The sequence below is a fragment of the Rutilus rutilus genome (assembly GCF_951802725.1).
Source record: "Rutilus rutilus genome assembly, chromosome: 11".
NCBI classification, from domain to species: Eukaryota; Metazoa; Chordata; class Actinopteri; order Cypriniformes; family Leuciscidae; genus Rutilus; species Rutilus rutilus.
This window is the reverse complement of record NC_140216.1, coordinates 43030218-43046029: the sequence shown is the minus strand read 5'-3', so window position 1 is coordinate 43046029 and position 15812 is coordinate 43030218. Positions and strand designations below refer to the sequence as shown.

Below are 15812 nucleotides of genomic sequence, written 5' to 3'. Positions count from 1 at the left end.
AGTTAGCTAGATCTATCTGAAAAACTGATTAGTAGAGAGCACGGTGATGCATGAAAGGTATTTTAATAGGTATTTAACTTTATGTTTATTATTTCAAAACGATATTGTAATTGTACTGTCAATAATTGTATTTGGTATTAAATGGGACCTAGTTTGAAGGGAAACCCACTATTTATTATAGTTAATGATCATATTTGAGTGAGTTTTGAAGGGCTGCACCTGCGGGGAGCGTCGTGACGTCACCGCGGGGTTAGGTTGCGTCGCGCGCGCGCGCGGCCCGGGATTTTTACCGCAATGCATCAGAACTCAGCGAACGCGTGAACGAGCCGCTCAGAATGGCGTTTAAACCCGACAGATCAGCGAGACCCGATCATAAACATCAGTCTAATGCTTGAGGATTATTACACGCGAGTCAGAAGGCAAGTTTCAGATCTGTGTGCATGATTACAGTGATGATGCGTTCATGATCAGTGATGGAAATATATTCATAAATGAATGTGCATGCGTAGCGCGCGTTTATTCAGATACATGTAAAACATGCACAGATATAAATGATGTAAACAGAGGAATGAGTGTAAACACTGATATCAGATGAGTGTCTGTGTTTCTCTGGCGTGTTTTCACACACTAAACATCTTTCAGAGCCAAACTGATGCTGGTCTAGTGTTCTGCAGGAGTCCATCACATCAGCGGGACGGGGCCCTTCAGAACCTCAGAACATGAAGATCCGTCACTGTGGACTCTAGAGTCTCAGAAGCCCACGAAAGAGAGAGAGAGAGAGATCACGGTCGAGCTCAGTGTCTTCTGTGAGCATCATGGACATGTGTGTGAGACGCCTGCTGCTCCTGTGTGTGTTCTTCATGATCTCAGGTTAGTCTGACCTGCAGGGGTCCGGGGCCCTTGGGGGCTGCAAGCATGTGACAGGGGTCCGGGGCCCTTGGGGGCCGCAAGCATGTGACAGGGGTCCGGGGCCCTTGGGGGCTGCAAGCAGGTGACAGGGGTCCGGGGCCCTCGGGGAGTGACAGGGGTCCGGGGCCCTTGGGGGCTGCAAGCATGTGACAGGGGTCCGGGGCCCTCGGGGAGTGACAGGGGTCCGGGGCCCATGGGGGCCGCAAGCAAGTGACAGGGATCCCGGGCCCTCGGGGAGTGACAGGGGTCCGGGGCCCTCTGGGAGTGACAGGGGTCCGGGGCCCTTGGGGGCTGCAAGCAAGTAACAGGGATCCGGGGCCCTTGGGGGCCGCAAGCAAGTGACAGGGGTCTGGGGCCCTTGGGGAGTAACAGGGGTCCGAGGCCCTTGGGGAGTGACAGGGGTCCGGGACCCTTGGGGGGCGCTAGTGACAGGGGTCAGGGGTCTAAATAACACAAATATTTAATTTAAAAATAAGTTTGATATAAAAATAAATGCATTTTTAAATCAAACTTATTTTTTAATTAAAATGTTTTTGTTTTTTACTTACATTAAATATTGATTATTTTAATCCTTTTACAACCATATTTATTACTTTATTTAAAATAAAAATAAAAATACATTTGATGATAATAAATACATATATAAAATTAGATGTAAATAAACAAAAAAAAAATGTTAATAATACATAAACAGAAATGTATTAAAATAGAGTAATACAATTTTAAATAACACGTATGGCAGTACAGTACTGTTGATTAGAAAAGAATGCAATGAAGTACATAATATAAACTGAATATTTCCAAGTAACAAATGTATTTCTGAAATATAAGATGAGATGTTGACAGTATGAGTGTGGTCTTTCCTCATGAGTATATGACGCTGCAGGTGAGATGTGTGTGAGTGTGACGCGTGTGTGTTTGTGCAGTGTCCGTGTGCAGCGGCGCATGCGCAGAGGTGGACTCGGACACGGAGGCCGTCGCGGGAAGAGAATTCAAGCTCGGGTGCATTTCCTGCAAGATGCGCCTGGAAGTGGAAGCCACGGCCACCGTAGACTGGCACTTCCGCGCGCACGGACAGGACGAGTTCATCCACGTGAGCGTTTGAGCGGGAAGCGCTCGTTCAAAACTGCAGTTCATGTGAATCGAGTTACAAAAACAATTAAATTAACTAACTAAATAAATACATTTGATTAAAATAAGAAATGGTTTAAAATAAATTAATAATTGGCTTGAATGAATAGATTTAATAATGAATAAATTGATTAAAATAAATACTTAAATAATAAATGGATACATTCAATGTAAAAAAATATATTAAAGTAAACACAATTTTATGAACACAAATAAAAACAATTGATTAAACTAATGAACTGTTTAAAATAAATTAATAATTAATTAAAATTAATACATTTAATTAAAATAAAACAATTATTAGAATAAATACAAATTGATTTAAATAAATAATACATTTAATGTAAAAACTGATTAAAACGTTTTTTTTTAATTGATTAAAAATAATAAATTGATTAAATAAATAAATAATTTATTTAAATTTATGAATCTAATTAAAATTAAATGGATTAAAATAAATAAATTAGATTCAAATCACTAAATACAAAGGGATTTAAATGAATAATAATGAATGCATTTAATGTAACAAACATTTAAATAAACAAAATTTTAAATAAACATTTTTTTTATTTAAACAATTAAAACGTGATTAAAAGAAATTAATACAATTTCAAAAACAAATAACAAATTTGATTAAAATTGATTAAAATAAATGCAATTCGATGAAAATGAATAGAAAGCGTTCACTGTTATTAATAGAAATTAATAAAAAGTAAATAAACAAAAACGTATTAACATCATCATCATCTTCTTCCGCTTATCCGGGGCCGGGTCGCGGGGGCAGCAGTCTAAGCAGAGATGCCCAGACTTCCCTCTCTCTGGACACTTCCTCCAGCTCTTCCGGAGGGACACAGAGAAGTTCCCAGGCAAGCCAGGAGACATAATCCCTCCAGCGTGTCCTAGGTCTTCCCCGGGGTTTCCTCCCGGTGGGATGCGCCCTGAACACCTCCCCGGGAAGTTGGCTCCTCTCGATGTGGAGGAGCAGCGGCTCTCTTGAACTCCTCCCGAGTGACCGAGCTCCTCACCCTATCTCTAAGGGATCGCCCAGTCACCCTGCGGAGAAAGCTCATTTCGGCCGCCTGTATCCGGGATCTTGTCCTTTCGTCATGACCCACAGCTCATGTTGAGAGTAGGAACGTAGATTGACCGGTAAATCGAGAGCTTCGCCTTGCAGCTCAGCTCCTTCTTCACCACGACAGACCGGTACATCGACCGCATTACTGCAGAAGCTGCACCGATCCGTCTGTCAATCTGCCGTTCCATCCTTTCCCTCACTCGTGAACAAGACCCCGGGATACTTGAACTTCTCCACTTGAGGCAGGAACTCTCCACCAACCTGAATTGGGCAAGCCACCCTTTTCCGACTGAGAACCATGGGTTCGGACTTGGAGGCGCTGATTCTCATCCCAGCTGCTTCACACTCGGCTGCAAACCATCCCAGTGCATGCTGGAGGTCCTGGTCTGATGGGGCCAACATGACAACATCATCCGCAAAAAGCAGAGACGAAATCGTGTGGTTTAACTGTAAACAGTGTTGGTAGGGCACTGCTTCCCTCTCCTGAGGTGCCGGACGGTTTGCCTCCACAACCACCCGGGCTGCACTCCGCTTGGCCTGCCGGTACCCGTCAGCTGCCTCAGGAGTACCACAAGCCAGCCAGGCCCGATAGGACTCCTTCAGCTTGACGGCATCCCTTCCTTCCGGTGTCCACAGGACAGGCACCGGAGACCTTACGGCCACAGCTCCGAGCAGCCACGTCGACGATGGAGGTGGAGAACAAGGTCCACTCGGACTCAATATCTCCAGACTCCCTCGGGATCCGGTCGAAGCTCCGCCGGAGGTGGGAGTTGAAGATCTCTCTGACAGGGGACTCGGCCAAACGTGCCCAACAGACCCTCACAGTACGTTTGGGTCTGCCGAGTCTGTCCAGCCTCCTCCCCCGCCATCGGATCCAACTCACCACCAGGTGGTGATCAGTTGACAGCTCCGTTGACAGTGTTCAAGACATACGGCAGGAGGTTGGATGAGACGACCACAAAGTCGATCATTGACCTCCGGCCTAGGGTGTCCTGGTGCCATGTGCACTGATGGACACCCTTATGCTTGAACATGGTGTTTGTTATGGACAAGCTTTAACTAACACGGAAGTCCAATAACAGAACACCGCTTGGGTTCAGATCAGGGGGGCCGTTCCTCCCAATTAGTCACCAGTCGGAGCACTTTCCAGCACCCCTCCCAGAGTCCCCAAGAAGGCCGGGTACTCTACACTGCCATTCGGCCCGTAGGTACACATGACAGTGAGAGACCTATCCCCGACCCGAAGGCGCAGGGAAGCGACCCTCTCGTTCACCGGGGTGAGCTCCAACACATGGCGGCTGAGCTGGGGAGCTATAAGCAAACCCACACCAGCCCGCCACCTCTCAACATGGGCAATTCCAGAGTGGTGAAGAGTCCATCCTCTATCCAGGAGTGTGGTTCCAGAGCCCAAGCCGTGCGTGGAGGTGATCCCAACTATCTCTAGTCGGTACCTCTCAACCTCGCGCACAATCTCAGGCTCCTTCCCTGCCAGCGAGGTGGCATTCCACGTCCCTAAAGCTTGTTTCCGTGTCCAGGGATCAGGTTGTCGGGGCCGCCGCCTTCAACTCCCTCCCGATCCACTATGCACCGGCCCCTTACGGTCCCTCCTGCAGGTGGTGAGCACCCTCGTCGCTCCTTCGGGCGAGCCCCATGGGGGGAGGTCTGGCCACCATGCGCTCGCATGCGAGCCCTAACCCCGGGCCTGGCTCGGGCGACATCACGGTCCTTGTTTTAGTTCGTAACATAAAGGGTTTGTGAAAAGTAAATTAATACATTTAAAAAAAATTGTATTTGTATTTGTAATTATTTTTGTAATTATTAAAAAGTAAATAAACAAAAATGTATTAACATAAATAAATAAATAAAACATGATTAAATAAATGTGTTAAAATAAATACAAAAAAATTATACATTTGACTAAAATAAATCTATTAAAATAGACTGATAAAAATGTATTTAAATAAATAACACATCTAACAGTACCGTAGACAAGAATGCAATGATGTAACATACCGGTAATGATATTATACACAAATTTACAATATGAATTTTTACTATATTTATTTGGACGTTATACATAACAATATACAATGTCAATGCAAATGTGAATGTGTTTTTCCGAGGACTTGTAATATAGATGCTGATTTTGAAGTTTGTGTGGTGGACAGATTTACAGCTACGACGGAGGGGAGTCGAACATCATCGACGAGCGTTTTCAGGACCGGATAAAGTGGCAAGGCAGCAAAACCTTCGACCTTCAGGACGCATCCGTCGACCTCCTGAACGTGACCTTCAACGACTCGGGCGATTACCAATGCACCTTCAACCGGATCCTCAGCTACCAGCACTATGAGTACTCCACCACCGTCAACAAACTGGTCCACCTCACCGTCGTGGCCAAAGGTATGGGGTTTACCATGGTGAAATCATTGTAATGCATGACTTGCAGCGGCTGCCACTGTTGTAGGGCCATTCCATGTTTTTCTGGTGAAAGAAATACATAAATGAAGAAAAAAAGCCACAACTAAATACAAGTATCTTCATGAGCACAACCAATAGAAATGGGTCAAATTCAGCAATCTGCTCATGGAGCCACATTCAGATCCACATATCTCTGAAAGTGAGCTATATAGAGCTATAAAAAATTTGATGCAAAAAGAAAAGTTTGTTAATAATTGGAACCTAAAAGGACATTGAGATATCTTTAATACTTCTTGAGTTATAAGCACACAAACTTTGGAAAAAGACTATTTTTGTCTCTCAGACCGGTTTGTTCTATGCGATTGGTTTAATGGAGGGAAACCAGATATATTTCTAGTTTCAACATTATTTGTACTTCAGACATTCCTCTTTAAATGCAGCCAGTATCAGTAATCAAGTACAAGTATCCGCTTTATGCAAAGTGTACAACATTTGGTTTTCACAAATTTAACAATTTACTCTTGGAGCCGCATTAAGATCCTCATATTTGTAGAACTGAACCATATAGAGCCTTGGAAATTGAGATACCAAAAGAATAGTTTGTTAAGAACCAACATATAAAAGGACATTGAGATATCTGTAATACTTCTTGAGTTACAGACACACAAACTTTGGAAAAAACATGATAAAAGTGCTTTTTTCTCATCTTTGAGCCGTCACCGTTGGCATATAATGCAACAAAGATTGATAAAGTCAACATATTTTACTAATAGAGCCACTGATCTCTGTGTAAAACTAAAATCATCAAGCTGCCGTAATTCTGAAACCATTTTCCCCCTCCTGTAACTTGGCTCCAAATCACTAATGAAAAATTAGAATTAACGCACCTCAACAAAACAGATTATTCCGTAAATATACATGCATGGCATTTCATATTTTGACTTTCATCCCTATTTATGTTTGTCTTTCTTCAGAAAATATATTGACTAAAATATTAACAAAAAATGTGTGTGTGTGTGTGTGTGTGTCAGCCACGCGCAAGACGGCTTCCATCGTGTCGGAGGTGATGATGTACGTGACGATCATCGGGCTGCAGCTCTGGCTATTGGTGGAGATGATCTACTGTTACAGGAAGATCGCGGCGGCGGGAGAAGAAGCTCTGAGAGCCAGCGCGTGAGTATCTGCAGTCTAGGCCCCTATCATACAGCCAGTCCAAAGCAGGCGCGACACAAGTGTGTTTTGCTAGTTTCAGCCTGACGCAGTTTTCATTTTCACGTCCGGCGCCACGTTGTCTAAATAGCGAATGTATTTTCTCCATCTGTGGCCCATGGGCTGCTGGTCTGAGAATGAGTGTGTGTTCCGGCGCATTGTTGGGCCGTTGCTATTTTGAGGAAACTGAAATACACTGAGCCATTTATATCGTTCAGTCTTTCCGTTTACAAATTCCTCCATGTAAATAGCGAATCCGCCATGGCACGAGCATAACTGGCTTTTAAAACGAATGGGAGATTAGACTCTGATTGGTTTATTGCTCATTACGCCCAAAACACACTCATGACTCATTAAAAGAATAGAGACGACCCTTTTAGACCATGTGCTGGGAGCGCCGACCATTTTTCCCGTCGTTAAACTATCAAACGTGTATTCGGACACGCACTAACTGAACTTGCACCCTGCGCTTCAGACCATGAGCTTAAAATAGGGCACTATAACAATATTTGTACAGTAAATTCACTCGTCACCATCCGACATTATTTGTTAATGCATAACCTTATTGTTAAATGTTACCTAATATCTTAACATCTTCATGCCTGATAGTTGCATCTATCAGATTCGAGACGGATGATCATGTAGTTACATTTTGTGATGGTATAAAGATGAATCTAATAGCCAGACTAAAAAGGTATGTCGTTTAATACGGGCTCTCGTCGCGTTATTGTTGCAGAAGCAAAGACTTAAACCTGAACTCATCATGTTGCGTTTGTGTTCTGTGTTGCAGTGCGGAGTATTTAGCCATCGCATCTGAGGGCAAAGACAACTGCGCCGGTGTGCAGGTCGCAGAATAACACAGGTGAGATAACTAGCAGCGACGGGCCTGTTTATGCCACACACAAACACAGCTTGACAAAACAAAGCCTTGTCTGAAAGCTTCCTAGCTTGTTGCTTACATGAATTAGCTTGTTGCTATCATGATTTGTCATGGAGTTATCATGTTTTAACACATGAGCATGCATGATTTAGAATGTTGCTAATGTTTTAACACATTGCTAGTAGAAATAGCCATGTTGCTATCATAAATTAACATGTTTTAACATATTGTTAGCATTAATTAGCATGTTGATAGCATGAATTAGCATGCTGCTAGCATTTTTTAACATGTTTCTAGCCTGTTTTAACACATTGTTAGCATAAATTAACATGTTAACATGAATAAGTACATTTCTAGAATGATTTAACATTTTGTTAACATAATGGTAGCATTTTGCTAACATGAATTAACACATTGCTAACTTAAATTAGCATATTGCTAGACATTGCATGGATTAGCTTGTTCTGAGAATGCTTTGCTAATGTTCCCATTAACTTATGAAAACTGTTGTAGGAAAAATGTCCAGTTTATAAAATATTTTAAAATGTTATTGTTTTCTCTTGGTTATGTTAACGTTAAGAGGACATTACATTGTATCATTCTTTGATCATTTTGGGAACGTTACTTTTGAATGTTCTCTGAATGTCTAAAACAAGTAACATTTAAAAAACGCTAGACAAACATCCAACTAAACCATTTCAGAGAAAACGCTCCATGATCGATGTATAATAATGTTTTGTGCTAGTGTTTAGAGAACATTATTAAAGATCAGATAACTGAACGAACGTTCTATTTTGTTACTGTAAGAACGTTTGTTCGTAGTTTCGAGAGAATGCTAGCACTCGCTCTAGAACAGAAACGCTGCTTATTCACACGTTGTTCTGGTTTCTGCAGGTTTTTCCCAGGAGCCTCTCCTGAACTGCTGTCACTCACTCCTGTTTTATCTGCTGTTGTTCCTGCGATCGATCCTCCGTTCCGCATGATTCCTCACGCTATGCATGAACCGAACGCTCATCCCGAGAACTCACTGCATTATTCCCCCTCGCTCATAGACAAATGCAGTACTATGAGTTTGCACTAGAGGTCAGTAAAGAGCAAGGAATCTCTGCTGATCGAGGCCAAACACACACACACACACACACACACACTCACTCACTCACTCACTCACTTTCACACACACACACACACACACACACACACTCACAGACACACAAACTCTCTCTCACACACACACACACACACACAAACACACATACACATATAGATATATTATAGTGACTGTAAGATGATCTGGAAGCCGAACTCCATGCACTGCTGAAACTGCATGAGTAAAAAAGAGAATCTGAAGAAACTTCCTTTATATATGTAATAATAATTCATGATCGTGATAGAGTTTATTAATCATATCTGTATAATCAGATGCAATATGACAATAAACTGTAGTTCTCCAATGTAGCAGAATTATATTGTATTAGCGTTAAAACACTGAACGTCTCAGTGCAGACGATCCAATCACAGGCCTGCGTTTCTGCTCATGTGATGTTCAGTGAGAGAGAGAGAGAGAGAGAATGTAAATTAAACGAGTTGAAATGAATCTTGTTGATTTTTTGATTTTGTGTTTGTTCACATTATTAATGCATCAATCGACAGGAACGATAATTTGAATGAAATATAATTTAACATAACATAATATTTCTTAATGAGCATTATACTGACAAAACTGAAGAATTACTTATATTATTACTGTTATGATTTGCTATATTTTTGCATATTTTCTGATTTACACAAGATTGTACTAAAGATCCAGATGTTTATGATGATTATTGACTTGCCGAATTAAACCTGCTTTTGTTGAAACATTCTGTGCCGTTTCACTGTAGTTTTGAGTGAAGTTTGTGTAAAATACTGTTTAGTTTCTATTGTTTTATCATTTCAAACAAGTTGTATTTATTTTTATCAACTTATTTATTAAATCGTCTTTTATTTATTCATTTTAATCCAATGCTTTTCTTTAGTTATTTGTTAACATAAAATGTTTTTATTTTAATTCATTTACCTATTTTATTTAAAACTATTCATTTATTTTAATCAAATTTATTGTTTTTATCAATGTATTTATTTTAATGAAAGAAATTTATATATTTTATCATATTTATTTATTTACAGCCAATTTTATTTATTTTATTAATGTTTATTTTTTCTTAATTTTAATTAATTAATTAATTTATTTATTTATTTATTATTGTTATATTTTATGATGTATTTTTACAGTTTTTCTCTAGACTTGCGGCCACAAATATCTCTCTGAATCCTGCAAGTCTTAAACACACGTGAATGACATCATCGTCCTCCAGGAAGTGATGTGGTTTTGGAGGGAAAACAGCAGCACAAACACTGCTGTTATTTGAGGAATTCTGGGATGTTTTGTGGTGGTTGTTGGTTTGTGACACTTTAATATTCCAGTAGTTTCATTGAAAACTGAATTTCAGCTCAAAATCACTTTCAACCTTTTGGATTCTATTAGATGAAGAAGAAGATGATGATGATGATGATTAAGATGATGAAGATATTTCTGCTGCAGTTTTCAGACACAAACAGTGGCATTTTAATTGAATTACATATTTACACATTATAGTTTGTTTTGATTACAATACTATTTCGTTAAAATAATGAAATAAATAATGATAAATAAATTAAAAACATTTACAGAATATTCAAAAATGGAATAATAATATTTATATAAATATATATTATAGTTGATTATAGTAATATTTCATGAAGATAATGAAATAATATATTTATAAATAAATTGAAATAAGTTGCGTTTTTAAATATTTATATAAATATTATATTTATAGTATTAATACAACTTAATTATTTATCTAATGAAGTAAAATAATTGTTAATAATATTTTTTTCAGTTTTACTTGACGTTATTAATTGTTTGTGATTACTTACTGAGAAATATAGTAGCTTTCTATATACCCTCCATAACTAGAAAAATGTATAATTATTTTAAAAATTCCATGACTTTTTAAGAATTTAACTCACTTCCGTGAGTTTTCCAGGTCTAGAAATCACACTTTCAATACTCTCTCTCATATATCCAGGTTTTCCAAGAGGAGATCACTGAAATAAGAAACCAGATGTGATCATAAATGTTTCTTGAGCATCAAATCCTCATATTAGAGTGATTTCTGAAGGATCATGTGACACTGAAGACTGGAGTAATGATGCTGAACATTCAGCTTTGATCACAGGAATAAATTACACTTTACTATATATTCACATAGAGAATAGCTGATTTACACTATAATGATATTTCACAATGTAGTTCCAGTGGATCCAATTCATCTCCACAGAGCAACTTTCCTGCCTAACTTCTCCCTGGTTCAGTTCTGGTTCGGGTTCGGGTTCGGCCTCGATCAGTCCACTCACTCATTGGGTTCGGGTTCGGTATCATCACTCACTCATTGGACCGCGCCGTCCCGGGTGCGCGCGCCCGTGCGCGTTCCCGTGTGCGTGCCAGTGCGCGCTTGCGTTCGATGACGGGAGCGCAAAGTGATCAGCGGATCTTTTCGATCATCATTCAGATCAATAATAGTATAATAATAATAATAATAGCACCTTGCGTGCGCGCGCCTCGCGTCTGGAGAGCTGTGCGTCATTTCTCTCCTTTATGTTTGAATGTTGTCGCGCTGGAGGAGTGATGATGGATCCTCACAGAGCGAGCTGATCACGGTCAGTGCCGGAGGATCATGTCCTATGTGTCTTCACAAGGTAAGAGTTATAATCGATCATCTGATCGGCTCCGATCACTGATCAATAACGGGCTCGCGCTGGCCGCCAGATGATTGACAGCTCTCACTCTGGAGTCCAGCGATGCCTTTACATTCACCTGATCGATAATGCACCTTCCGCGTGAGAGTCCAATCATTGCGATCGATAATCAGTGTGAATAGTTGAGCTCAGAAACAGCAGGTTTATTTATAGATCCCGAACCGAACCGAGTCAGGAGCGGCCCGCGCGCGCGCACGAGGGAGAGCTTCCGGAACACACGCGAGAACATCAACACAAATACTCACACTGAGAATCACAAAATGATTTTAATGTCAACTGTAAAATACTGTAGGAATGCTCGCTTAATCGGTTAACAGTGCTGGGAAAACTGTAATAAATCCAGTGTAATTGTACAGTAAAACACGGTCACATCAACCATTTTAAGATGTAAAAAAGAATAGAACCCTATAATTTACATTGAAATGCCATTCCCAGAATTCCCTGTGTGACACTTCACATTTGAGGGTTTTTAATAGGCATAATGATGTTTCTTCTTAGTTTATTTTCTGATCAGTTGTGTTCATTAGGGTTTAATGTTGTTAAATTAATGCATATTTAATTATTTGAGTGTCCATGATGGTGTTTGGTGTTGTTTAGTGCAGTCCATACTGATGATCAGATTACGCATCTGTAACGGTGATGAGCGTCAGTCGTGCCACTGTGAATCTCAAGAGGTCATTTACATTGAGCTGGAGGAGTTTCAGCGAGAGCTTGTTTAAATGTCATGCTCTCCTGTCGGCCGGACTTCTGTCTGTAAAGTGAGTTTATTCAGAACGAAACAAAGAGTTTGTTATATTATTGCATATCATCAGTGTTTCAGTAGCAGCTTCACAGTAATAAACAGGGGAATAACAGAATCAATGATGCAAACTTCATAGAGTCAGTGGTGAAGCAGCTCTACATAAGAAGGGAGAGTCATTATTCAAGTTTTGTTCTCTGCTGCATTTGATACCATCAATCACAACGTTCTTTTGAATAGACTCAAAAAATATGTTTGCATTAGTGGAATTGCATTAGCATGGTTTAAGTCATACTTATCTGACCGTTATCAGTTTGTAGCAGTAAATGAAGAGATGTCTTATTAGTGCTGGGCGGTATGACCAAAAATCCATATCACGATATTTTTCCAAATTATAGCGGTTTCACGGTATCTGACGGTATTTAATTTTTTTCAAGCATGGCTGGTTGTTAACCACATTTTCTACTGATTGAGAGAGGAAATACTGCGGTAGATTGACTTAGGCCCCAATCACACCTAATGCGTTTTTTGCAGTGAGAGGCGCCTTTTTTCAATAGTTTTCCTGTGGTAGTGAGCGTCCGCGCTGTTTGTGTGCCCCAGGCGCCTCACGTTTTTGCAGTTGAAAAAAAAGCAACTCCGAGCGGAAAAAGCGCCCGACGTCATCGCGTTTTTTTCCACTGTCCAATCAAATGAATGGAGAGGCGGGCCTTCCGTTGTAGTGATGAAAGCTACAGTTGCTTGAACGCCCGGAGAGTGCGATGATGGAGGATGAACTTGTGGTGCTCTCGCGGGTTACCAGGAGCTTAACGACTTCACAAACCGTAACTACCACAATGTTAACAGAAAGTAAATAAAGTAAATAAATTTGGCGGATTTGACGTTTACTTGACTGACAGGACAGCTGTTTCGGTGGTTGCCTAGCAAATAAAAAACGCAGTGCACTGCTCGTTCTGTGTGATCGGGGCAGTGTTGTGCGCCTTCGCGTTTTCGAACCTGAAATGAACTTAGAATGCACTATTTTACTGTCATGAGTGAATATTGTAGAAAAATTCCACCCAAAAAATGATGCTGTTTACAAAGAGGAGCCAGCAGGAGACGCTGTAGGAGCGGCAGAAACAGCGGTTTGCCCGGTAACGGCTGAACACAAAGCGGTTTCCACGGTAACGGCTGAACACAAACCAGCGCTCATAAACACTGCTTTATCAGGAGAGATAATGAAAGATTAAATTGAAATAACATCGAAACTTTTCTTAAGACTGTCAGTTCACTTCAGAAATGGGAAGTGAAACGGGATCCCAACCACAAATAGATTTTCCAAAAGGCTGTGTTGATATTGTGAACCAATGTATGGGAAACACTGTAAGATAATGTGACAGCTATCAATGATGGTTTAACCTATGCATCTTCACCGTCAGGCTTAGTAACACATAACGTTAGCTGTGTCCTCACCACAGTTTCGCGCCGCATTCCGATCGTTGTTAAAGCGACATGCTTTGATGGTTCTTTATATTGCGGTATGCCTATATTGCGGTATGTTAAAAATTCATATCATAATAAAAATAAACACCGGGATTTGGTATGAACCGGTATACCGCCCAGATCACAAGTTAAGTATGGAGTACCACAAGGCTCAGTACTAGGACCATTGCTGTTCACGGCATGCTACTCCTGGGAGATATCATTATTATTCAGATCAGTTCAGCTCAGTGTTGATTGTGTTCTGGTGTGGATCGAGTGTAAGATCTGTTTCATACTTCTGACTGTACAGATTTTTTTTTTTTGTTGAACTGATGTGCTTGTTTACTGGTTACTACTTTGAAATACTTGTGTTGAATTAAGTTAATGCACATGAAGAGTGTTAACTAACAGCCCAAAAATATGTTCTAATGTTTTGCTAATGTTGTATGTTCTCTGAACGGTCAAAACATCCAGTTTTTTAAATGTTTTAAAATGTTTTTTTTTTTTTTATTGGTTATATGAACGTTAAGGGAACATTCCATTGTATCATTCTTCAAACATTATGAGAACGTTACTTTTGAATGTTCTCTGAACGTTCTAAAACAAGTAATAGCATTTAAAAAATGTTAGATGAACATCAAACTAAATCATTTCAGAAAACGCTCCATGAATGATGTATAAATGTTTTTGTTCTAACGCTTAGAGAACATTATTAAAGCCCAGATAACTTTGAATGAACGTTCTATTAATGTTACCGTAATGCGCATGAATGCAGTTGTGAAATGTTGAGGTTAGTATGACGTACAGACCCGTCACTGATGATGCGGTTTAAGCATCTGATCCACTTTTGCATGTTTTGTGTTTCACTTCTCTTTGCGGTGACAGACTAGAAAACTCCCGTTATAATCAACAGCACATCGACCGTTTAAATTAGATATTTATTGTGCTGTGTAGATGCTCACGCTGGTGCTGCGACATCTCAGCATTTGTTTTGAAAAGTGTTGATCTTCTAATACCGTAAATCCTCTAATAAAGGCCCGGGCCTTTATTTTACTCAAGCGCATCGCGGCCCAGGCCTTTATTGGAAGGAGGCCATAATTAGAGACAGGCCTTTATTTGTATTTGAGCAAAACGGACTACCAGTAGAATGAATAAAAACGAGATTTTGTGTCTATTTTAACCTATAAAATACTAGGTTAATTTATTGAAAACGTACAGTTAGTTACCATATAACATTATGGTATGAATACAGAACATTAACAACAAATAAATATAATATAAATAATATTTTTTGTGAAAAGCAATGATTCATTTTGAAACAGTATTTGTTCCAGCAGTAGTAACGTTAGCTCCACAACAGCACGCATCTGTGCATTCATTGATTTCATTCATTCATTCACACACTAGAAACGCGTGTCTTTTTGCGTGTAACTTACAGACACTATTGCGATTAGAACAAAGCAAATAGAACTGACCTATTTCTCAGCTGGATCCGTTGCTCCTCGAAATAATACTTCCAAGCACTTCTGAGGTAAATTTTCCAGGATTATTATTACTTAGATAGATGTGTGTTATCCAGCTGATTGTGGGTGTTCAGGTTTGCGTGGATCGCCTTAGATTATTTGCGTTTGAATAACGCGCGCTCTCCGTAATTAAGAGATCAAAGTCAACAGAGTATTTTGAAACTCGTTTGCACTTAAGAAAAAAAGCGAGCCTATCGCGCCAGTGCGATTGTCGATCCCAGGGGGTTAAAAAATAGATTTTCGCCAAAAATCCTCTTTGGCTCCGCAGCTGCCATGGTAAACAACATTAGCCTACCGGTGACTGAATTCTCACGTACGAGTCAAGAGCGAAGTGATTGACATGACCAGGCTACCATAGCTATGGCTTGGATTCATTAGCAAACATTGCCCCCCTGTGGTATTTGCATGTTACTATCACAAGCATAATGTTGTGGCCTGCCCAGAAAAACGTTGTATCTAATAATAGCCCCGGCCACTATTAGAGACCGGCCTTTATTTACCTCCGCCAACAGCGAGACCGGCCAATGTTAGAGACCCGGCCACTAATGGAATACAGGCCACTATTAGAGGATTTACGGTATACAGTATATATAACAGCAAAATAATTGGTTTGCTTTAGATGTTGAG

The 15812-nt window shown here is 40.2% G+C and overlaps 2 protein-coding genes across 5 annotated transcripts in view; both read left to right on the top strand.

The window, feature by feature from the left end:
- The first annotated feature begins 268 nt into the window (after positions 1–268).
- LOC311300248 (sodium channel regulatory subunit beta-1-like) lies at positions 269–9485 on the top strand. Of its 2 annotated transcripts, none has more exons than XM_084424411.1 (7): positions 269–419; positions 675–870; positions 1836–2002; positions 5284–5518; positions 6568–6709; positions 7536–7607; positions 8520–9485. In XM_084424411.1, exons 2-6 carry the CDS (start codon positions 816–818, stop codon positions 7600–7602), a joined length of 666 nt encoding a protein of 221 aa, XP_084280537.1. In that variant the 5' UTR covers positions 269–419; positions 675–815; the 3' UTR covers positions 7603–7607; positions 8520–9485. The 2 variants fall into 2 exon arrangements, with proteins under 2 accessions (XP_084280537.1, XP_084280536.1); XM_084424410.1 differs by having other exon boundaries at positions 643–870.
- Positions 9486–11168: 1683 nt separating this feature from the next.
- syngap1a (synaptic Ras GTPase activating protein 1a) overlaps positions 11169–15812 on the top strand; it is an 86215-nt gene continuing 81571 nt past the window's right edge. For all 3 annotated transcript variants that reach the window (XM_084424483.1, XM_084424484.1, XM_084424482.1), the window contains exon 1: positions 11169–11405. In XM_084424483.1, coding sequence (XP_084280609.1) covers positions 11384–11405 — 22 coding nt within the window. In that variant the 5' untranslated portion in view covers positions 11169–11383. The remainder of the gene's footprint in view (positions 11406–15812) is intronic.

What these genes read in the sequence shown, in the direction of transcription:
- LOC311300248 (XM_084424411.1), top strand. Translation starts at nt 816, where the DNA reads ATGGACATGTGTGTGAGACGCCTGCTGCTCCTGTGTGTGTTCTTCATG. An exon ending in TGTGTTCTTCATGATCTCAG is followed by an intron (nt 871 to 1,835) that starts GTTAGTCTGACC and finishes GTGTTTGTGCAG; the next exon opens with TGTCCGTGTGCAGCGGCGCA. An exon ending in GACAGGACGAGTTCATCCAC is followed by an intron (nt 2,003 to 5,283) that starts GTGAGCGTTTGA and finishes TGTGGTGGACAG; the next exon opens with ATTTACAGCTACGACGGAGG.